The sequence below is a fragment of the Callithrix jacchus genome, chromosome X (assembly GCF_049354715.1).
Source record: "Callithrix jacchus isolate 240 chromosome X, calJac240_pri, whole genome shotgun sequence".
NCBI classification, from domain to species: Eukaryota; Metazoa; Chordata; class Mammalia; order Primates; family Cebidae; genus Callithrix; species Callithrix jacchus.
In genome coordinates this window covers 69,295,048-69,320,149 of record NC_133524.1, presented here as the reverse complement: position 1 = coordinate 69,320,149, position 25,102 = coordinate 69,295,048, and the positions used below count along the sequence as shown (strand labels likewise).

General features: G+C 45.2%; 1 protein-coding gene across 8 annotated transcripts in view; it reads right to left on the bottom strand.

The window, feature by feature from the left end:
• The window catches only part of NHSL2 (NHS like 2), a 247,155-nt gene that overhangs the window by 50,740 nt on the left and 171,313 nt on the right, over nucleotides 1-25,102 (bottom strand). Inside the window, exon 1 of one of the 8 annotated variants that reach the window (XM_078362925.1) lies at nucleotides 17,446-17,945. The exons of the other annotated variants lie outside the window; for them this stretch is intronic. Coding sequence (XP_078219051.1) covers nucleotides 17,446-17,488 — 43 coding nt within the window. The 5' untranslated portion in view covers nucleotides 17,489-17,945. Of the gene's footprint in view, nucleotides 1-17,445; nucleotides 17,946-25,102 lie in introns of those variants that run through there. 8 annotated transcript variants of the gene reach the window in all.

The following is a 25,102-nucleotide window of genomic DNA, read 5'->3' as shown; positions in this document are numbered from 1 at the left end:
CAAGGACACACAAGTAACTGTTATTCTTGATTTTGACATGTATGTTTCTCTTGAAACTCTTCAGTACTATTTGAAATTTTAATAGCAAATGTGTCATTTTACAATAACAAAACCATTAAATTTTTTGCATACATTTGAAAATAACATATAATGGTTTACATACTATTAAAATAAAAATAAATATAATAAAAAATTTAAAAATCTGAGTTTCTATTATTCTATTCATAGCTTTATTTCTATTCCTCCACTTATAAGCACCCCTCTCAGCTTTCTTATTCTTCCCTTTCTGTCCTATTATTTCCTCACGTTCTCTTTCCTCTCTCCATCAAAACCCACAAGGGTCTATGAATGGGGAACCATTCCACTTCTGTTGGCTCTCCTTGCTCAGCGGCTACCTCTGTCTTCCCGCCAAGGAAGAGCCTGAGGAACGGCACCATATTGGGTACTGCTCAATTAGACACCATAACCAAAGATGGCTGCATCAGCTCTATCAATTGCAGAGAAAGAGACCTACCTAGTGGAAATACATCCTACCATTTCTTCCTAGCAATTTTGCCACATTCATGTTAAGAGAGGGCTATCCAAAAGAGAGGACAATAACTTAATAAATTGTGTCTGATTGTTTTCTTTCCTGGTTCAGGGTGGGTGGAGGCAGGGTAAATGCAGGAGGAATTGGAGAAAAGGTTTGGTTCACGTTTGGGAAACCAATTTAATTGACACCTGCAGTTAAAAATCACTAAGAGGGTTTAAGTGTTTTGAAAAGAAAACTATAGTGGTTGGAGAAAGTAAAAAAGCTCTCCAGCTTCTGGGAAACAGGTATAACAAGAGATATGTTCGCTCCAGGGCAGATGGGAACCTCAGTCCTTAGAGTTTAATTGAGAAAGAAAGACAAGAGGTCTCAGCAGACTGTCAAGCAGATAATAGCTTCTGAAGGGTAGGCCTGCAAGAACTAAGAAATGAAAGCCCTGTGTGTAGGGGACAAGTGGTGTGGGAAAATACCAAATTTTCTTTTATGCTCCTTCTCAATGCAAATGGAATAAATTCTTTCGAATAAAGAAGGGCTTTGAAGGTCTATTGGAACTTTTTTGTTTATCACAGAGACTTTCTCCTCCCCCTTTCCCCAAAAAGTTAAGGACCTGGCAGTGGAATAAATAGCAAAAACATTGGATGGGGAGTCAGGAGACAGCCGTGGTCCTGAATTTGCAGAATATCACAACAAATGATATGTGTGAAATTCCCCTGGAAGCTGTAAAGCATGGTTAACTGTGGTTAAGTGTGGTTAACTGTTACGAAACTCAAGTTTGTCAATGGCCCTTCCCATCTCCTTCTCCCCTTTTGGGCCCTCTTCTCTTCCAACTTGTTGGAACAAACACTACTGGGCCCAGGGTTTGAAAGGAATCCAATTCAAAGAACATATATTGGTCCCAGAGGAGAGCACCTAGACTGAAGAACATTTTTAGCATCCTAAGTTAATGGCAACTCAGCTATTTTTAAAGTAATATCCCATTCAAAAATTGGAGGGCAAGGAAGAGATTTGTTAAATGATACAAAATTACAGCTAGGGAAGAAGAAAAAGTTCTTGTGTTCTATGTCATTGTCGGATGACTATAGTTAACAATAATGTACCATTTCTAGGTGTGGTGGCATGTGCCTGTAGTCTTAGCTACTCGGGAGGCTGAGGCAGGATGACCGCATAAGCCCAGGAGTTTGAGGTCAGCCTGGGCCACACAGAGAGACCCAGTCTCTAAAAGAAAAAAAAATTAAAAAACCCAAATGATAATATATAGTTTCAAATAGCTAGAAGAAGGATACTGAATGTTTCCAACACAAATGATAAATGTTTGAGATAATGGGCATGCTAATTACCCTGATCTGATCACTAAACATTATCTGTATCAAAACATTACTATGTACCCCATGAATGTGTACACATAATTATATTTGTCCATTTTAAAACAATTTAAAAATTGGAAGCAAACAATTTACCTCTAAGAGGAATTCTGCATTCAACATAAAGCTAGAATGCGATATATTATTCTACAGGAAAGGAAATTTTTAAGTACTAAATGCCTTTTTCAGATCAAGTCTAGCAGGCTGATTTCTGGACTGAAGGACTGATATCGTACTGCTCTGGAGGGGAGATAAGGAAAAATGGGTCCTCCATATGTTATACCTCAGCAGCCTTGGAATTGGCTTTGTGGGCTCCAGTGGCCCAAGTCCTGGGGACACAGTTAGCTAAAATATCTTTTTGCTTCTTCCTCACTCCCAAAAGTTAGTCTGTCACTAAGTTCTGTTGATTCTGCTTCCCAAATCTATCCAGAATCTGGCCATTTCTCACCAAGACCAAGCCACTATTGCAGGCAGAAATCTCCTAAGTGGCTTCCCAGCCCCCTCTCCTGCCCTCTGGCTCTACGCAGCAGCCACAGTCAGCTTTTTAAAAGAGTAGCCCTACTGTATCTCCCCTCTGCTTGGACCTCAGATAAGGAGATCTTTGACTAATATCTGTCTACGCCTCTGGGCTGAAAGCTCTGTGACAGCAGGGACCCTGTCTGTTTTGATGACCACTGTGTGATCAGGTCTGGCTTAATGCCTGTCATGTAGTAGGCACTTATATGTTGAATGAAGGAATGGATTTTAGCAGTGCTCATTCGTACAGTGTTTTAAAGGTAATAAAAACTTCATTTGATGCTGAGAATAACTCTGTCATAACCTTGTGTTATTGCTCTCATTTTGCAGATGAGGAAATTGAGGCTCAGAGCATCACCTATGTTGGCAGAGTTAATGCAGGGCGTATTGATATCTAGGTCTATGGGGGTCAAAATACCATGCCTTTCTGGCTAAACCCCTCAGAGAGCTACGGGAGGAGTTCAGAGGCACTTTGATATTTCTTGGCTGTATAAGGGGCCACTTTACTCAGGCCTTCAGGGCCCTAGGGGCAAGTCCTGTGGGGATTGCCTGCCAACCAGTGAGGGGGGGCAATGGATTCTAAATCAGGCTTTCCTGGATGACTACTCTAACTACAGTGACCTTATTTTCTGAATCTCAAATCAGAATTCTTGGTCTGACAAACAGAATAAAATACTTGAAACTAGGACTTTTCTGAAAAATCCAGGGCATAGAGTTGCTGTACCTATACCACATGGCAGCTACATCATGGGCACTTCTCGGCAAATTCTGACCCAGACACCTTTGTCTATCACATTTCAAGAAGATTCTTTCAAAAATAAAAGCTGCTTTCTGGGCCTCACCCCAAATTCTTTCCATCTACATTTGTTTGTTCATTTAATTACTTTCCTTACTTGCTCTTATCTTTCCTATTAACAGCTTTCTTCTTGGTCTGCCTGAAAGAGCTTCCAGGTCCTGCTTGCTGATGGATGCTATAAGAGATTGAGAAAAAGTGCCTGGGGACCATGGCAACAGGGGCCATGGCAACAGGGGCCAAGCACTGAGAGACAGCACTTCCTGGTTTCTGTTTTAGACCAAGTGGTGCTGATAAGGTCTGATGGTCCCATTGTGTCTGCTAATCAGGCAACACTGCTAGCAGAAGGCATTATGGAAAAATTCTGGTTCCAGAAAGAGCTTTGCAATGCTGTTGCTTTACTACACCCTGTGTTGCAATGGTGGGTTCACGGTAAAGCTTATTGCCAAATCCAGGGTTGAATCTAAAATTTGCCCCAAGTACTCCTCATATGTGGTTCAAGTATACTTAGAGCTCCATGATGGACAGGCAGGCAGGTGACAATTAGGGTATTAGGGTGACAATTGCCAAAGTTTGATGTCATTCTCTTGGGCCTGGAAGTCGAGAATCGTAAGGTTACCCAAGCAATATATCCTAAGGATTTATATTGATGTCTGGCAGAGAAGAGGCTCTTAGTGAATTGGGGTGCAAAGTCTCTTCCCATGGAAGTTATCTATCTCTCTAATGTACTAGGTGCCCCTGAACAATAGGGTGGGCTCTGGAGGGACTGTGAACCTGCCCTGCCTTTTTCTTGTCTTCTTTGTTTTTTGTTTTTTTTGTTTGTTTGTTTTGTTTTAGATGAGGAGCTCCTTCAAGCATATGGAAAAATATTAGGAACAAATTTAAATCCATTTCCCTATATTTGCCCCAGAACCTTTTCCTAAAAGAAATAAAATGTTACAGCTTGAGTTGAAGCCCCCTGTGTACCTCCCCAACCACATTCTCCTCCCCTACAGAAGTAGCATTCTCCTGAACTGGGTATCTCTGATCTGCATGCATGTTTTAAAATGTGTTACATATGTGATCATAAACAACAAACTATACAGTAGGGGTTGCATGTTCTTAAACTGTATAAATTGCATCAAATTGTGCATATCATTCTTTGCTATCCTGGACATTCATGGCATATATGCCATCATTCCCCTGTCTCAGAGTTTCTCTAGGGTGTAGACCTAGGAGTGCAATAACTGAGGTAAAGGGTGGGAGTGTAACTTCTTCAGCCTTTTTGAGGGTAATATTCTGGTACTTATTTAAAGTACCTATTTATACACTGTTGGATGCAGTAACTGAACTTTCATAAAGCTATACGAGGGCTGGGCATGGTGGCTCACATCAGTAATCCCAGCATTTTGGGAGGTCAAGGCAGGAAAATCACCTGAGGTCAGGAGTTCAAGACCAGCCTGGCCAACATGGTGAAACCCCATCTCTACTAAAAATACAAAAATTAGCCCAGCATGGTGGAGCACGCCTGTAATCCTAGCTACTCAGGTGGCTGAGGCAGGACAATCGCTTGAACCCAGGAGGCAGAGGCTGCAGTGAGCCAAGATTGTGCCACTGCACTGCAGCCTAGGCAAAAGAGTGAGACTAGGTCTCAAAAAAGAAAAAAACCACAGAAATTAATTAAATAAATAAAGTTATGCTAGGGGAATACTCACACACATGCACACAGATATAAGTCCAAGAATGTTCATTGCTTCATTGCTAGTAATAAGGTGAGAATGGAAACATCCTCAACATCCATCAATGGAAGGTGAAGCAGACAAATAACGTGTGGGCCACCCACCCTACAGGATATCTTGGACTTTGGAAGGAAGCACGCCCTTTCTCACCCACCTCCTTTACTCCTGGATTGAAGAAATAATGTTGCTCATAGCACAAGGCCAGGTATTCGGGAAGTGACTGTTAACTGCTTGTGTATTGGATTGGAGATACCCTGATTACCGCTATGTGGGGACCTGGCCAAGGTCCTACATCTGCAGAGGAGCCACCTTTCCTGGCAACAAATTCCAATATATCTGGGGAAATAGTCCAGAGAATAGATTAGAACCAAGGTTGTAGAACTATCTTAAGGAGACAGACTTTATAAATATTTGAAAACAATATTAGCGAATTGATGAGATGGCTTGCCTTGTCTCAAAGCTAATTGACCAAGAGAAATAAAAGTCTTTTTCCTTTAGTTGTGAACATCAAGAAGTAGATGTATTTGTGGTACCTGGCTGTGTGTTGACTTGAGAAGTTCAAACTTATCTCTAGAAACATAAGCACACTTGTATTTAATAGGAGTTTAGCAGACATAAGTCAGGAAGTTTAACTTGAAAAATGAAATCAATAATCTCAACAGATAATACTTCTTGAATGTCTTTATGCATTAGGCACTAAGGTGGATACTTCGCATTCTTTGTCTGGACTAGTTTTCAAAACAACATTGCAAGGGAGACACTATAAGCTCCATTTTATTGGTAAGGAAATGGAGAGGTCAGGAAACTTGCCCAAGGTCACCATAGTTAGTAATTGTCAGGATTTGAACCCAGATCTGTCTGTTTACAAAGCCTGTGTTCTTCTTAATACTGCACTTTGGAGATAAAAGTATTAACTCAGCTAATGAATTTGCTGAATTTGGCCTTAAGCCTAATATACCAAAGAGGAATCTTACAACGTTCTGCATGCCTCCCTCACTCACAGCATTCTTCTGAACAGAGTTGACAGAAGGGATTCCTCAATTTTGGATCACTACTCATTCAGTAAATATTTTGTTGAGTGGCTACTCTGTGCCAGGCAATGTTATTTAGGTCACAAATGGACAGGCCAGAGAGCCTGGGCCTAAGTCAAGGGTAGCCATCTTTCATTTGGGTCTGAGGGTGCCCAGTGGCCTATGAGGTGCTCTGTACTGAGGACTCAGGCTGATAAGAATGTTTCAGAAGGTGGAATGACCAATTGACCCAATAAGAGCCCTCTTTTGGGGAATGCATACAGAGGAGGACAGATACATACAGAGGAGCACAGGCAGTTAGGTGGCCCAGAAGCCAGGAGATGCCCAGGGAGACAGCAGTAGCAGAGCCATGGGGAATGGGGAAGCAAAGTCATGGGGAGCAGTCTTGTCCCGCACTCCTGAGGCATAGTTGTGAAGAGTAGTGGCTGCCAGGGAGGGCTTCACTTATACATCAACTCTTACATTCATGCCCCACCACCCAAGTAAATGGAAGTACACCTTTGTTCTCCCAACCTGAAACAGGCCATCTAACCTACAGCCCTTGCCAGCAGACTGGCATCCAATACAAGCTTCCTGGTCCTGGCTTGTGATCCAGAAACGGTTCTGCATGAAGCTGAAAGAGGGTGGCAAGGACCAAAGAATCTCTTTTGGCACTCAAGGACTTGCACCACGTGGGTTTGTGGATCATGGGTATCCAGGGGTGCTGCTACATACCTAAGGTCTTGGGGACACAACACTTGTGGGCCACACCCACTGCTGGGCTATTGTGAGTGCCTCAACCATACTTATGGGGAACAATGAAAAATCTCTGCTTTCCCTGGACACACTCCCACCCCCACCACCTCAGTTTCTCATCCTGTCCTCCAAGCACACATTTAAAAGGCGTATCACATGCTGTGATGGGGAGAGAGGATATGGAGGAAAAGGCACTCCCATACACAGTTAGTGGGAGGGTCAACTGAAACAACTTCTTTGGAAGGCAGTTTGGCATTAACTGTCAAAAATGTTAATGCACATTCCTGTTCACCCAACAATCTCACTTCTAGAGATTTCCAGTATAGATTTAGTGCATATGAAGATGCATGAACAAAGAATACATGAACATTGGAGTACTGTATGTAATAGCAAAATACTGGCAACAACCCCCACAGAAGGCAGGTCAGATAAATTGTGGTTCAGCCATATAATGGAATTCTCTACAGCCATTAGGAAGAGTTATGTAGCTAAGATATGTACTGATATGAAATGTTCTCCAAGATACAGTGTCAGGTGGAAAAAGCGAGGTGCAGAATGTTGTATATAGTATGTTATTAGTTACATTAAAAATCTTTCCCTCTCTTTCTGCCCCACCCCCTCTACACACACACACACACACACACACACACACACACACACACACACACTTGTATATGCACAGGTCATCTTGGGAATGACACCAAAAACTGGTACCTGTGTTTCCTTCTTGAGAGGGAATCTGTTAAAGTGGGGATAGGGGGCTAGGGGTAAGTAGGAGAATTACTTTTTTTCACTAAATAGTCTTTTACACTGTTGAATTTCTTTCCACAAACATATCTTACTGTAAAAATGTAAAAGTAATAGGCAAAATCAAAACTAATTGCAGAAGTCCTCATCAATAGGGGACTAGTTAAACAAACTGTGGCATATTCTTACTAAGCAATACTATACGGCTATTGAAAAGAAGATATATTCTGCCATAGAAAGATGTCCGTAGACATACTAAGTTTAAAAAAAATCAAGGCTCTGTGTAAAATATATAAGGAATTTTATTTATGTAAAAAGATATGGCCGGGAACAGTGGCTGACACCTGTAATACCAGCACTTTGGGAGGCTGAGGCAGGAGGATCGCTTGAGCTCAGGAGTTTGACACCAGCCTGGGAAACATGATGAGACTCTGTCTCTACAAAAAAAAAAAAAAAATACAAAAAATCAGCTGGGTATGGTGGCATGTGCCTGTGGTCCCAGCTACTTGGGAGGCTGATATGGGAGGATCACTGGAGCCTGGGAATTCATGGCTGCAGTGAGCCATGATTGCACCATTGCACTCCAGCCTGGGTGACAGAGCAAGTCCCAGTCTCAAACAAAAACACAAGATATGAATACACACACACATGCAGGCATATTCATAGGAAAAGGTCTGGGATGATATACCCCCCACTGTTGATGGCTCACAGTCTTTTAAAAAGACTAGAATTGGTCAAGTGAGGGGGCATGGGTGGAATTAAAGGTGGACTTTTAACTTTTACTCTAAATACTTGTTGATTCGCTTTAGATTTTTTTGTACAATGAGTCTGTATTTTATTTTGCAATAAAACACAGAAATGATAAATTACAGGCAGGAAAACAAACCCCACTCTTAGAGGGATCTGCATTCTAAAACTTGGTTTCCTACCGCACTCCTCCATCCCAGATCCCCCGGTGGCTTCTTAGAGCAGGCAGGCCCAGCTCCTGAGTCTGGCACTGGGGGCCTCAGTGCTCTGGGTGCATCTTGCCTTTTCCCCCACTGCCCCTTCATGCTTTCCTCTGGAAAGGCCACTCAGATGCCTCACCAGCCCCAAGCAGGTGTTCATCTTTCTTCACTTATTCAGTTTGCTTCCTTCGTGATCCGTGCACCTAGATACTGCCTCCTCCCCACCCCATTCCTAGTTTATTGAACTTTCTTTCACTCACACTATATGACCTAGCTACCTCCTGCAAGGCCTCTGGAATCCTCTTGCCCATTAGTGAGTACCCCAAGGACTCATTCTGAGCTTGGGAAACTGCCTTGTGACGTTCTTTATTGGGCTATCTTGTATTGTTAGTTAACTTCCACAGAATCATTTAACTAAAATGTGAATGTCACTCTTTTGTTTATGAAGCACTTCCACAACTATTACTTTTTTTTTTTTTTTACAAATCCTCCTGTCCATTTCACTAGGTAGGCAAGGCAAGTATTGACATTATTATTCTCATTTCATTGATGAGGAAACTGAGGGGTAGGGAGGCTTCTTGTTCAAGGTGACACAAGTAGAAAGTGATCCTAGGAACCTAGATCCTCCTGACTAGTCTAGAACACTTGCTTTTGTTCCCCCAGTCAGAATATAAGTCCCTGGAGGGCAGGAAGTTTGTTTTCAATGACCATGCACACTAAAGGGGCAAAGGGAAAGTCATCAGCATTCTGATGACAAGCTTAAAAAGAGGACAGGACAATCAGCCAACTGAAGGGTATGTAATGAGGGCTTGCCGAGTGTTTAGGTCAGGGCAGCATGCTGGAGGGAGACAAAGGCCATCTTCACGTGAGGCCAACAGACCAATGAATTAGTACACAATCAAGTATGGAATGAAGGTGATTTGAGGTGGTACCCAGATGAACTTTTTCCTTTCTTTTTTTTTATTATTATTTTTTGAGACAAGGTCTCCCTGTTACCCAGGCTGGAGTGCAGTGATGCGATCACAGCTTACTGTAGCCTGGTCAGTCTTGTGGTGATGTGTAGTATGGACTGAAGTAGGCCTGATAAGAGGCCCCAGAAAATGTCACCAAGGTGCAAACGCCCAAAGAGTCAGGTCTTGAAACCGAAGTCATGGCCATTTCACAGAGACCCACGTGGGAGTTGTGTTTTGTCACGTATTATTTAAGGTGTTAAGAAAAATTATCTAGAGCTTGACAACAAGGCAAAAAATATCACTGATACTCTTTCAGGAGCATGGGAGAGCACCATCCACGCAGCTGTCTGACTTATGATTCCCTATTGATTAAGTCCCAGGCTCTGTAAAGTTAAAAGTTAACTTGTAGAAGACTGATAAGTTGCATATGATTTTTGTGTGGTAGAAATGAAAATTAATTCTGTCCAGTAGAAAAGGCAGCCACAAAGGTTACAGTTACATTACCCTGTAGAACTAACCCGTTTTGTATCCAACTTTTTTTTTTTTCTCGAGACAGAGTCTTGCTCTGTCACCCAGGCTGGAGAGCAATGGCTTCATCTCGGCTCACTGTAACCTCTGCCTCCTGAGTTCAAGTGATTCTCCTGCGTCAGCCTCCTGAGTAGCCAGGATTACAGGCGCACGCCACCATGCCCAGCTATGTTTTTGTATTTTTAGTAGAGACAGGGTTTCATCATGTTGGCCAGGACGGTCTCAAACTCCTGACCTTGTGATCTGCCCACCTTGGCCTCCCAGAGTTCTGGGATTACAGGCAGGAGCCACCGTGCCTGGCCCCAACTTTTAAATCTTATTCCAGCATTCTTGTGAAGTCTCTCATATCTTTTTAAAACTATTTTTGTTGCAGTAAAATATATATAAGATAAAATTTGCCCTTTTAAGTGTACAATTCAATGGCATGAAATGTATTCACAATGTTGTACAACCATCATCACTATCGATTTCCAAAATTTTTCATCACCCCAAACAGACACACTATATCAGATAAACAGTAATTTCCTATTCCTCTCTTCTCCTAGGCCCTGGTAACTTCTAGTCTACTTTCTGCCTCTATGAATTGGCCTGGTCTACATGTTTCATGTAAGCAGAATCATACAATATTTGTCAGTGTTTGGCTTCTTTCGGTTAGCATAATGTCTTCCCAACTTAACTATACTGTAGCATGTGAGCATCATGACCCTCAACCTTTCCAACCTCGTTCTGTACCCTGGGCAGACCTCTCCCATCCCCCAAGCCAGCCAGGAAGATAGTTATGGTGCAAGAGTGGAAGAGTCAACATTCTGGCAGGGGAGAGGGTAGAAGTGGCAGTGTTCAGCAGTGGGGAGGTGGGGGAAGTGTGAAGAGCTAAGCCTCGGACGCTAAATGTCCATCGGCAGATGAATAGAGAAATAAAATGAGATATCCATAAAGTAGAATGTAAAAAAAGGAATGAAGTTCTGACACATGCTATAATATAGTTAAGTCTGGAAGACATTATGCTAACCGAAAGAAGCCAAACACAAAAGAACAAATATCGTATGATTCACTTATACGATCCACTTATATGACCACTATACATTTGAATGAAAGTCATGTTTTTACCCCTTTGAAATTTACATCTTGATAAGGGTGGTTTATTTACCTTGCTAATTCTTTTTTGTTTTTTTTTTTGAGATGAAATTTCACTCTGTCACTTAGGCTAGAGTGAAGTGGCATGATCTTGGCTCACTGTAACCTCTTTCTCCTAGATTCAAGTGATTCTCCTGTCTCAGCCTCTCAAGTAGCTGGGATTACAGGTGCCTGCCACCACTAATTACAGGTGCCCACCACCACTAATCTCCTGCCTCGGCCTCCAGAGTAGCTGGGATTGCAGGTGCCTGCCACGGGCTAAGTTTTGTAGTGTTAGTAGAAACGGGTTTCGATATGTTGGCCAGGCTGGTCTCAAACTCCTGACTTCAAGTGATCCGCCTGCCTCAGCATCCCAAAGTGCTGGGATTACAGGCATAAGCCACTGTGCCCAGAGTACCTTGCTAATCTTTAAAGCAGAAAGCGGACTCCTGTGACCCCCATTACTTACTGCATCTCCCTATAAGGAAATATGAGAAATGAGGGCCCCCTTGTTTATCCAACGAAGCCAGCAAGGTATTTGGCAGATCCAAAGAGAAAGGAAATTTTTAATTAGGGTTCTGTGCTAGTGATGGAAAATGAAGTCATGTGAGGGCCACAGGACATGTGTATCTTTCTGACTGCTGGGAACATATGAAGATGGAACATCTTTCTCCTCTGGAACATAAAACAACTGTTGGGTCTCTACAGTGTGATGACTTCTGCTAGGAAAGCTCTAGAGAAAAGCTTTGCTTTAGGTGAACTCTGGGACCAGGCAGACCACAAGGAAGCCCATTGGGAGAGATGCTAGAATTCTTTTTGCTCAGCCTCATCATTTGCCTTCACTGGCATCTGACAGGGAAAGAGGCCCTGAAGAATTTTTTAGGCAGGGAAGGAAGATAAAAAAAGGACTTGGCCTGGAATTTGAGGAGGAGGGTGGGCACAAAGATGGGGGAGAGGGTACAACCCATGGGTGGCAAGGAGGGAGTAGGGAGCAGCTGCCCTGCCGGGTACCCAGCTCCTCAAAGGGATTTCTAGTTGCCTCTATGTGGTCTTTTCTTCAAACTATACCCCCCACAGACAAAGGAATCTCTCCTAGAGCAGTGATCATACAGAAAATCAGAAATGTTCTTGTTCTCATACATTCTTACTGTTTCAAACCAAGAAAGTTTTGCTTTTTTGAATAAGGCTGACATTTTAAAATACCTATATTTCTCCTCTCACAGCTCAAAAGGAACTACCTGGATTTTGATCCCAGTTTTCTCACTTTTGAGACAAGACATGGAAAAGCAGATGATAAGTGCAATGGATGAATTTCACAGGTGGTTAAGAAGGTGCAGGAAAAAGAAAACCAGAATGAAAAAGAAAACCAGAATAAAAAAGAATGTCATGGTTATAAATATGATCCGAATATATCTATTTCTGAAAGCATACCAAGCAGGTTAAGAAAATAAAGGTACAAACCTACTTTCTTCTGACACCCTTATTTTGCTATCTTTCAGGGCTAGGTCGAGATCAAATCTATATAATAAGCAAAGAACTGCATGTGTCTTTGAGAGGGGCTGGGTAGTGCAGGGGAGAGGCTCTGGGCTATAAAGGCAGGCTGTGCTGGGGGTCATCCCAGCCTTGGGGGGTCTGACCTGCAGTGAGGTCTAAAGCAAATCCCTGGATCTCTATTTTCACATGCGTAGGGTGAGGACAATAATTTGTGCCTTAGAGGGTTGTTGGAAGGTCATAATAGAAGACCTCCAAGAAAAACATGAACAAAGTGCTGTGGAAACCTGGTCTTTGGTATACATCACAGGTGTAGCACTTAGCGCATTGTTCTGGAATAGTCTTACACTTCTGTTGGCTCAATGATACCAGAAGTTCCCTGTGACTTGTTTGCCTCTGTATCCTCCTTGCCTGTAAGCCCAGTGACTGGAACATCATACCCAGCTATTCTGTCTTTTAGCAAACATTTACTAGGTCCTACCAGCCATCAACTCGTGAGAGCCGCACTCTGCTCTTTAAACCACTATTCTCTCCTCACTGCCTCCCCAGCCCTGAAGCCCCAGAGGCTCTGACCAGGCCCCTGTGGTAGACATTGTGACGCGTGCCCAGATTCCCATTCAGGACTGAAGGTCTTATTCCCTCAGCTGCGGGACTGCTGCTGGCTGCTGGCCCTCTTTGGGAAGTGCCCAGCTCCCTCCTCAGACAGAGATGCTTTGCTCAAGGCTGTGCTTCCTTCTGGGGGCAGCCTGCATCTGAGTCAGGGCTCAGAGTCAGGACTGGGCCCCTCATCTTGACTTCGAAAAACTCTAAAGGACCAACCCAGTTCCAGAGCTCCCCAAGTGTCAGCTGAGGCTGTCATTAGGATAGCATAACAGCCTAATTTCTCCCTCCAATCAGTCCTGCATCCTTCCCTTAGACTCCAGATGCTGATCCCAGAAGTACCCCTATAAACATCCTGCACATGACTTGCAGGCCCCAGGCTGGGTTTGTGGCCTGTCCAGACTCTGGCTTGGCATCGGGAAAGCCTCAATTCCAAGTGACAGGAGGAGCTGTGATAGTCTCCAGGACCAGTCACTGACATAGGCCTCACTCATAGTTATATACTTCTCTCTCCCGCTCTCTCCTCAAGCTTTTCTTATGAAATGCATTGGGAACCAAGGGTGGAGGATATAGGCCTGTAAACAAATGATTACGGGAATGTGAAAGATGTTACAATAGAGACATGAACCTGGTGCTAAGCTGAACTTAACCTGGGGGATTTGAAGGAAGACTTCCTGGAGGAGGTGCCATTTAAACTGAGTCTTGAAAGATGAGCCAAGGTTTAATGAATGGGCAAGGATATGTGAAAGACATTCCAGAAAAAGGACACAACATGCTGGAAGGCACAACAGAGTATGTGGGCAGGGGGAGTAAGGGGCAATAAAGTCTGGGACAAGAGCAGAGACAGATTGTGCAGGGCCTTCTAGGCTGTAGGAACTTGGTGCTTAGAAAACATCTGCTGAGTGAATGCCACATTCCAGTTTTGCCCAAGTTTTGGCAATTGGGGTACAACTTCCACAAGTTTTGAAGTATCTACGCTCCACTGGTTCGATTTACAGTTTAACCTATTTCTCTAAGTGAATTTTTTTTTCCTTAAACAAATCTATATTGAAAGAAATTCTATACGACAACCAAAACCAAAAGGAGTATCACCTGCCACAAATAGAAAGTGGCTGTATAAAGAAATACAATGAGAACAGAAGAGAGTAATCAAATTCTGTGTAAATATTGTTGCCTGTCCATGTCTTCGAGCCTGAGGCCTGCTCTAGCTTTGTTATGAAAGAAAATTAGTAAGCATTACAGAGGTTGAAGAATAGCGCCACACTGAGACCTTCTCCTTGATGTAATCAGAAAGCTGGAAAGAGAAGGAAAAGAGAATGGTTTTCTCACCATGTAATTCAATGTTCTTTAAAGCTGTACTAGGTACCATTAAAATCGCCTTGGAATTCCCTCCCTACCACTTCGCAGACTGTGAAAACAGTTGGTAAGCAATAAAGTAGCCTACAAATGTGGTTGTTATTGCCACTATGTCACTGTGTCCATTGCTTGGCTCAGAAAAGGTTTCCAAACCAATGCCCTCATCCCAGCACTGTAGGGGGGAAGCAGCAAGGGTGGGGCTGGAGAGAGGGGGACCCTGCGAATCCTAGACTCTTCGAATAAGAAGGACCTGAGAGAGCATCTTATCTTCCCACTCTGGGGAAGCTGGGACCATAGGAGGGACAAATTTGTCCAAGGCCACAGAGGTTGTTAGTGTTAGCAGTCCAGGGAACTGTTAACATGGAAAAAAGTGATAGTATAGTTCATTGTTTTAGTCTACTGATCCCAGTAGCTGTCATCTGCAAGGCTGAAGAGTACACAGTGTGGGAGAACCCAGACCATGAGGTCTGAGAACATGGAGAACCATCAGAGATTCCAAACTGCTGGGCTCTTCAGCCAGGCTGAAGAGCCTGACTGTGGGCCTGTGGCCTGGGTGATGGGCATTGTGAAAAGAACCTACCAGAGACTCAAGTGTTTACAAAAGAATCCCAAGGAAGTGAGGGAGGCCATCACATCAGAGCTGCTCCAAAGGGCAGTGCCAGGTCAGCCATGGACATCCTGACACCGGGCAAAGCAACTACGCTTTAGAGTTTGATGGGCCTGGGTTCAATTCCCATTCTGTCACTTCCTAACTCTGTATGACTCAAGATAAGTCACTTAAGTAAATTAAGCCTCCTCACTGGAGTATCACGTGGGTAAGGATGGTACCCACCTCACAGGGGTGTTGTGAGCATCACACAACCAGTACAATCAATGCAAAGACCAATGCATCTCAGTCAATCTTGGGCCTTTGTTTGCCTTCTGAACTCCTGCTAAAATGCTGAATTTATTTTTGCAATACCAAGGCAGGTAGGCAAGGAGAGGCAGGAACAGGGAGGCAATCAATGCAAAGCTCCTAGCACAGGGTCTGGTACATTACTTAGCATTGCTTCCCTCCCCACCCTCGCTCTGCACCCTGCACAACGAGACCCTTGACCATACATTTCTTCTCTTTGGCTCCCTCCCCTAGCCCAGACTCCCAAGCCCTGTCTGACTTATTCTTGTGCTTACCTGGCCCACTTATCTCAGCTATGGGGTTAATGAGGAGTCTTTCAAGTATATGCAGATCAGAAAGTTGAAGGGTCACACTTCACAAGGTGTGACAGGGACCTCCTTCACCTAGAGACAGGGAAAGGTGGGTACTCTAGGACAGAGGCCTGGCCAAGCAGCCGGTGTGTCCCACTGGAGGGAGAGGCCCCTGTGGCCTCCGCCTCTTGAGGTTGCGGCTCTGCTGGCGGAGAACAAAGAAAAGACTCTGGTCTCCTGTGGCATTAGACCGCAGTGCCTGAAGCAAGTCCCTCCATTAAAAGCTATAAGGTGGAAGGTTAAATATAGCCTTTTCCAGTTGTCTAGGACAAAGATTTATGAAATGTCAGAGCTGTGTTAGAGTGAGAAACGATCTTATCTTGGCTCTGTTTTTAGAGAGTAGAAAGGAGCCAATAGAGAAGAGAAATAAATCTGGACTTTACCAGTGGGCTATCGGAGGCCATCAGAGGATTTGGGGCAGCTTTTTTAAAGGTTCACTCAGGCTGCAGAGTGAAGAATGGGCTGGAGAGTGGAAGCAGGGAGCCCCATAGGAGGGAGAGAGGTGAGGGAGGCCAGACCAGGGGAGAAGTTGCGAAAGTGGAGGTCACGGGGGTGTGAGGCCTTCATCCCAGGTGAGGGCAGCCCCTCCATCCCATTCTCTTTCCCCTGGAAGCAGAAAGCTTGCTCTCACATGCCGTTCTCAAGGGCTCACCCTGCATCTCTGTGAAAAAAGAAACCTGCTGAAGTTACCAAGACCCTTGGCTCCTTTTCTAGGCAGCCCACTGCACCCATGGAGAGCCTGTTGGAAACTTCCTCCTTGTCTACAGACCCCAGCTCTGCCTCCTGACGCCCCATGCAGACCCCATCTACTCCATTCATCCTGTGACAGTCCCTCAAAGACCTGAAGACCAAAGACAACTTTCCTCTGATTCTTTTCCATGCCTAACAGCATGTGGTCCTCATGGGACTTCAGTTTTGGTCCCGTCACTCTACTTTCAAATTACTTTAGCTCATAAACTCCTCTTGAGCATATGCCTGCTGCAAATGGCCAACTAAAACTCCAGACACACAGCATGGACTTAGGCTGTCCTGTCAGCTACCTCCACAAGCGGTAGCTTCCAGACATTTTCAAGGGCATGTCACTGTGGTATCAAGTGCCCCCTTCCCCAACGACCATGTGGCTAGTCTTCTTCACAGGAGCTAGAGAGGGGTCCTGGTGCAGCACAGGACCCTACACTTGATTCTGCCTTACCGCCAGGAGATTTGGCTTGAACTGCAATTACAAGGCTCTTGGTCTTTTGGTAGTAACCTGTGTCTACAGAAGACCCCCTTTCCTGCCTCTCCTTGCCTACATGCCTTGGTATTGCAAAAATAAATTCAGCATTTTAGCAGGAGACCAGGAGGCAAATAAAGCATCAAGATTGAATGAGATGGAATCTTCTACCACCCAAGGGACAAGGCCTCAGAATCTGTGTTAAGTCAATTTATAGGAAATAAGAGGTGCAGTATTTCTTACACACACACACACACACGCACGCACACACACAATTCCTTTATCACTTTTATTAACTCTTTACGATCCCAGAGTATCAGGGTTGGGTTGTGATCGCATTCACCCTCCCTTCCAGAGCCATCCAATTATGAATTCCCTTCATAGGATCTCTGTTAAGTGGCCATCCTGCCCCTCTGTGCACACCTCTAGTATGCGGTCCCACTCCTTCCCAAGGCAGCCCAGGCTGCCTCAGCATAGCTGTGAATGCACAAAGCTCCTCCTTCATGAGCCCCAGTTCCTTCCCTTCTCCCCTCTGTTGAGCATGCACCCCTCCTCCTCCAACGACTCACCTCCCCGGCTCCAGAAGAGGGTGACAGAGTCGGCTATCTCCATCCCAGCCGTGTGGATAACCAAGAATCCACATCCAGCAAGTCCTCATGCACGAGATAAGTGTGTGCTGAGCCCACACTGGGGGCAGGGAGCCAAAAGGCTCCACACTGTCCCAAACCCTGTCCCCAGGTTCCTCAGTGAGTGCCCAGGGAATTTCCTGAACCCTGTTTCCCAGCACCCTGGCTGGGTCAGTTTGGTCCCATCGATCACATACTCCTTTACCCAGTGAAGTTGCTCCTGGGCAGCCCAGACTAGGGAAAGCAACTCAGGATTCAAAAGTGAGTTTCCTCTCTCTTTTCCATCCCCCCCTGCACTCCACCCACAGCCACCCTGGTCCCGTCAGCCTAGTCACAGTGGACCGGCGAGGGAAGTTATCTGTGAATTGGGCTTGTCTTTCCCTAGGTAAGATTCTCAGCCAAAGGCCCAAGTCAGAGCCCCTTGGAGGGCTGACCTCCCTCTCAGCGGCTGTCCTGCAGCAAGGGGAAATGAACAGGAACTGGCTGTCTGAGTCAGCGCCCCTGGTCTATTGTCACTGTGCAGGCCCCTTCCTTCCCAGAGGAGAGGCGTGCACAGGGATAGGCCTTGTTTTTCACAAGTCTCTCTTGTACACACACACTTTCTCTCTCGGCCTGGAACGAGTCTGTGAACTAAGGCTGGATGCAATTCCATTCAATTTCCCCCAATGCCAAGCAATGGCCTACTCTATAGCACATAGAGGTCATCTATCATCCTCACCACAGAGGAGTTAAAGACAACTAGTTCCATCTAATCCGGGGAGGAAACTGAGGCTCAGAAAGGGAAAGGGGTTTTCCCAAGGCCCAACAGCTGAAGGATGAGACTTGGAGTCATCCAGCTTGCTCTTTATGGTATCAGGAGAACCCTGCTGATCTTCCCTACCTCTTCGCCTACCTCCACTTCCACCAATAGACTACAGATTCCAGCAAAGCCTATTTTTCGGTGCACAAAGCACAGGAGAATCACTGACTTTCAAACATTGAAAACATATCTTGTTCAAATTTGTTTCTCTTTGTTTTGAAGGACAAGGACCCAGGAAACCAGTCTCATGTGGGAGAAGCTCCTTACAAAAGGACTTTTTTGCTCTTCGTTACTAAATGACTGCATTGGCAAAACGAGCATGGGCGATTGATTGAGCCCTCGTTCCAGTAACTATCTTCTAATCGGAAGAGAGGCATCACTGGTTCTTGCTCACAGGGTGGAAAGAGACTCAGCGTGAGATTTACTCTCTTTTCTATCTTTGCCAGGGACACAGAAAGATAAGGAAGCAGCTTGAAGGAAAGGTCAAGATGGAGGTCTATCCTCGCACATGTACAGAGCCATCTGCATTGAAAAGACTTTCAGCCCTTTGAGGGCAGGGCCAGAGCTCATGCATGGGTCTCTGGAGACCCTACCTTCAGAATGTATTTGTACAGCATGGTACAGAAGCCACAGAAAAAGACTGTGGCAATTCCACAAGGATCTAGAAATAGAAATTCCATTTGACCCAGCAATCCCATTACTGGGTAGATACCCAAAGGACTATAAATTGTTCTATTATAAAGACACACGTACACATATGTTCATTGTGGCACTGTTTATAACAGCAAAGACATGGAACCAACTCAAATGGCCATCAATGATAGACTGGACAAAGAGAATGTGTCACATATACACCATGGAATGCTACACAGCCATAAAAAACAATGAGTTCATGTCCTTTGTAGGGACATGGATGAATCGGGAAACCATCACTCTCAGCAAACTGACACAAGAACAGAAAATCAAACACCACATGTTCTCACTCATAGGCGGGTGTTGAACAGTGAGAACACATAGACACAGGGAGGGGAGCATCACACACTGGGTACTGTTGGGGGGGCTAGGGGAGGGACAGAGGGGGGTGGGGAGGGTAGGGAGGGATAACGTGGGGAGAAATGCCAGGTATAGGTGATGAGAGGATGGAGGCAGCAAACCACCTTGCCATGTATGTATCTATGCAACAATCCTGCATAACATGAACATGTACCTCAGAAACTAAAGTACAATAATAAAAAAGAAAAAAAATGAAAAAGACTGAGCTGAAATATCTAGACAGGGAGAATGCACATTATCCCTGAGGTGGGAAGAAAGTTTCATTTCCAGGTGCAAGGAATGTTTGATGCGTTCAAGAATTTAAGTAGTCTGAGGTGTAAGCAACATTCACTGTAGCACCACCCAGAGGGTGACCTTGGCAAGGATGGCTTCACAGAGGCCAGACTGCAGTAGGTTAAGGAGGGAAATGGGAGAGGAGGGGAGACACCTCTCAGGAAATCTGGCTGTCGTTAGAGAGGAAAGAGCAGTAGCTGGATGGAGAGGCAGAACTAGAGAAGGGAGTTAGATATTTGTCAGGATGGGAGAGATGCTACGTGTTTTTAAGTTGAGGAGCTTCTGTGGAAACTCCAATAGACTGCAGATTCCAGCAAAGCCTGTTTCCACCCTACTCTCTGTACTCTCTGGAGGCTGAACTTCACTTCAGATTAATTAAACCAGAACTTCTGAGGGGTGGAACCTAGGCCTTGATAGTCTCTCCCCAGGTGGAGAACCACTGCACCAGTTTTTATGAAAGTCCAGTCTTAAAGCCCAGCTAGTGGGCTAAAGGCAAGGACAGCCTGACTGCCTTGCCTCCCTCACATTGGCAGATTAGCATAGGGGCTAAGAAGACAGACTTGGGAGTTCTACTGCCTGTGCTCAAATCCCAGACTCACCATTTATAGCTCATGTGCCCTTGAGCATGTCACTTAACCTCTCTGAGCCTCAGTTTCTAGTCTATAGATCACTTATGTAGCCTGTGGTTTCTCATCTATATATACCCTATAGGAGCTAATAAAAGGACCTATGCCATAAAGTTGCTGTGTCGACTCAGTGAGTAAATATCTGCACACTGCTCAGGCTACTGCCTGGCTCCACAGAAGCCCTGTGGGAGCTGGCCCGTGTATGCTAGCAACCGTCCTATGGCCTATCTGACCGGTATCCTGAGCCTTCCCTCTAAGGCCCAGGAGGGCCACCTTTCTAAAACACTGCTGCTCCTACTCTGGGCTTGGCTTTCCCACTGGCTATTCTCTCTAGCCTGCCTTACACATGCCTGAGTTTGTCATCCTGTTTCACAGTCACATCTCACCCAGAGGGATCTCTGGCTGGAGATGGCTGCTGTTGCTGTGATAGGAGCTGACATAGTACATGGCCAGAGCCACATGTTATTTGAGATGGGAAGACTCCACAAATTAGAGTTCCAGCCCACTTGTCTTTTGTTCCAACTCACGTTTGTGGGTTCTTTGGGCTGCAGTCATGATAACCTATTGTCCCTGGGTGGGGAAACAGCTGTGTGTATAAATTTCCATGACACAGATCTCATGTTTCTGGGGTTGGAGGCCTGATAATAAGGGCGTGGGGAGCCATCTTCATCCTCAGAACCAGCAGTGTGACCTCTGGCTGTGAGCATCATGACTCTCAACCTTTCCAACCTTGTTCTGTACCCTGGGCAGACCGCTCCCATCCCCCAAGCCAGCCAGGAAGACAGTTATGGTGCAGGGGTAGAAGAGTCAATATTCTGGCAGGGGAGAGGGTAGAAGTGGCAGTGTTCAGCAGTGGGGAGGTGGGGGAAGTGTGAAGAGCTAAACCTTGGACGCTAGAAACCTCCAAACCAGGTGCCAGAAGCAGAAGCAGGGCCCCAGGCTGCTAGGTGGGTCAGAATATTCCAAACGGATGATGCATGCCTTTTATCTTCTGTGTGGCATGGGGAAAGGGACTGCACATCTCTGAGACAAGCTTAAAGAGCCTGAACAGCACCCTACCTGCACCCCACTCTGGCCAGGCCTATGAATTCCACAAAAGGAATAGATAGAGATGGCTCTGTGCTACCCTCCCCAATGCCAGAAACAAACCTCAGAGAACACACTCCACCCGAAAGGTGGGGAGCACTTAGGAGCCGCACCCTGCTCCTGGGACCCCATATCCCTCTGTCTGTGCTCTGGGAGATTTTGAGAGAAACTGACTTTTGAAATAGAAAATCTGCTATTGACAGAAATGAAGGTTTCATCAAAGACCATTTACTCCACATGACTGGAGATGGCACTTAGGAGGCCACCTTAGCCCAGATTGTTTGAAAGTCCTGCCTGGGGGTGATGAGCAGCTGACACGTCAGTGTGTAGGGTCTCCTACCAAGGACGTCTTTCTTTGTAGTCTCAAGCATCATTTTCGCCTCTTCTCAATGTCCTAGTCTTGTCTGGTTTCTCCCAGTTTGATAATGGCTCTATGGCCATGGCTACGTGCCCTAGGGTGTCTCTACTCTGGTAACAAGGAAATCCCAGAGGTCACAGGACAATTTTTGGGCAGTGATGGGGAAAGCAGATGAACTGTTGCCCCTATTGATCTCTGTAGCTGTGTGACTCTGGGAATGTCACCTTACCTTCATGTACCCATAACATGAAAGGTTTGTGGGAGATTAGTGGTTTCTAAGTACACACCTCACCTTTACTAAAATACCCGGGTCTCACCATAATGGAGACAAAAATGTTGCCATGCAAAAATAATGATATGCATGACCATACTTAATATACACTGTGCTTGGCTGGGCGCGGTGGCTCACACCTGTAATCCCAGCACTTTGGGAGGCCGAGGCAGGCGGATCACCTGAGGTCAGGAGTTTGAGACCAGCCTTGCCAACATGGCTAAACCCATCTCTATTAAAAATACAAAAAATTAGCTGGACATGGTGGTGGGTGCCTGTAATCCCAGCTACTTGGGAGGCTAAGGCAGGAGAATCACTTGAACCCAGGAGGCAGAGGTTGCAGTGAGCATAGATCGCACCATTGAACTCCAGCCTGGGTGACAAGAGCGAAACTCCATTTCAAAAAATATATATATATATACACTATGCTCCCTGAAGACCTCCTCCACATCCCTCTCACCCCCTTGTTGAGAACCCTTAGTTCAGGTATTCCTAGAGACCTTTCCTACCCTGATCATCTTAAGCAATAACAACGGCAGCTCACACACGCTTACTACATAGCAGGTGCTTTACATGCAGCACCTGATTTCATCCTCACGACAACCCCATGAGGTAGGCACTATTAATTCCAACTGACCAAGGAGGCTCCATGAGCTTAGGTCACTTGCCTGAAGACACACAGCTTGTAACTGGCCAAGTCTAGCTGAGAAGCCAAGAACTGTGGAAGTCTTCCCCATGCTGACAGTTCAAGCATTTAAGAGAAGGAGAAAAACCCACAACATTTTCCTGATGATTTCCCATCCAAGGCAAAAACTAGAAAGCTTTACTTGCTTAATCAGATTTCAATGGTCCCTAGCACTCAGAGAAGACAAGGTGGTTGCCAACCGAAGCCACCCAGCAGCACAGGCCCAGGCTGGCTTTCTTCTCTACTGGGGTGGGACAGTGAAACACTCTTGTTTCAAAGCATCTGTACACATACCATGATAAGGTTTTACAAAGTGCAGCATTTTACACTTCATGAGGTCCTTGAGAATGTCCCATCAGGATCATTTGTTCCTCAGGCTATTATTACTATCATTATTCCTACATTGCAGATGAACAAGCTGAGGATACAGGGGTGAAATAACTTTCTCTACTGTAAGGATCTGGATTTGAGTTCAAACGTGCAGCTTCCCACACTAATTTCATGACCTCTCCCCATTCCTTGTAGCTGCCTCTCCACAAAGGCACCTAATTTTGTCTTTAAGTCTTCCAAATGCATTTGCTGGCTCAGGGAAATGACATGATTTAGTCTCTCAGCTTGACAGAATGATTTGCCAGTGTAATTGTTGTATGTGTTAATGGTTTTTATTATTCTTTGCACAAACAACATTATAACAACATTAATGGAAATCTAAGGGAAAGAAAAATCCACCAAGCCTGCCACCCACAATAAATCGAATTTTGATTTTTCCACAATTCTCTTCCAATGATTGGCCATGTGCAGGCATACTTTCTGCAGGGTTTGTGAAGCTCAGCGCAGAAGCAGTTTTGTGTTTTGCCTTTTGCATGTTATGCTTTCTTATAAGCATTGTCCCTGTTGCTCAAATCTTCATAATCAGCTCTCATGGGTCTACCACATTTTAGTGAAGTTGGATACAACATATTTATTTTGCCATTCCCCTATTATTTGACATTAGGGTGGCCGCTGAACCTTTTTTATTACACCTGCTTTTTGTTTCCTTCTACGTTCTGGCCCAGAAAATATGGGCATAACACGATTGGCCCCAACCCCCAGAGGTCTATGCCTCTGGCTCCAACACGCCTCTCAGTTGTGGGAGGAGAGCACCAGGAAATATTTTGTTCTATAATTTTAACTTCTTCTATACCTTCCAATGAGCTCATCAAGTCTGACTAGAAAACAGGTATTCAGGAAGAGGTCCCCAGGGGGCTAGGGGTCAATGCACTCCCTTATAAGTCTCTGCCACTTTAGCTTCCACCATACTGAAATCGAGGATGTGAGAATTCAATAAACTTGTGAAGATGAAAGGGCCAGGTCAACTATAAAAATGCCTTGCAAATGCAATGAGAAGATTTCCTCATTTTGTTTAGGTACAGAGAAGAGAACGGTGGACTCATTTTCATCCTGAAGCACAGATCACCTTGCTTACAGTGCTGGTGCAGTTGCTTGTAGGGAGGGGAATGTCAGAAACCAGCATGATGCCAGTCGTCATGAAGCCTCTCTCAGCCTAACCTGGTTTAGGCTTAAATTCAAGAATCCTCTGCTTTCTCACTACCTCAGGAATCCCTGACTCTAGCTTCTGGACCCAACATGGAGTCCCCAGTGAGTTCAATTATTCCAACAGTACAAATATGCCATCAAACAGACATATGGTGGGACTTCTACAAGGCTGGGCATTGCAAGCCTTGTTGCCATAGAGATTTTCTAGCCCTACCACAACCAAGCCCAGACTCCCTTCCACCACATCCAGTCTCCAGGGTTACTAATGCCTGTCACAGATGCAGAGATGATGAGAAGCACATGGCATGAGGCAACAGGCACAGGCTTGAGAGTTAGATTTGGGCTCAAATCCTGGTTCCACAGCTTCCTTGTTATCAGATCATGAGGCTGCTCTCTCTTAGAGTCTCAGTTTTCTTATCTGTAAAATGGCATCAATAATCCCTTCCTGGTGGTTGTTCTGAGAGTTAAGTAAAGTTGTGGATGAAAAGTGCTGGCATATAATAGGTGCATGATGGATATTAGCTTTCTTTCTCTTCTCTGTGGGATGCTAGTTCAAATAGATGGTTCATATCTCCACAGCTATGCATATGCTGTGTAGTGATAATGGCACTGGCATGCATTCCCCTATCCCCCTCCCCACTATGTACAGATTCACAGGGTGACAGTGCTACACTCACTCAATAGGTGAAAGGGACGGTGGGAGTTGGTGAGAACTCAATCCCAACTCGTGAGCTTGGCAGACAAGGCTTTCCAGTCTTAAAGCAACCTATGCTCTAAGGTCCTGTTGGGCTTCCACATGCTGCGACTGCCCCGCCCCACCCCGACCCCACCCTCACCCCTACCCGCTGTGTGCCTGCTTTCCCTCATCCCTTCCTTGTTGCAGCTCAGCCTGACTGCTCCACCACAGTCCCCT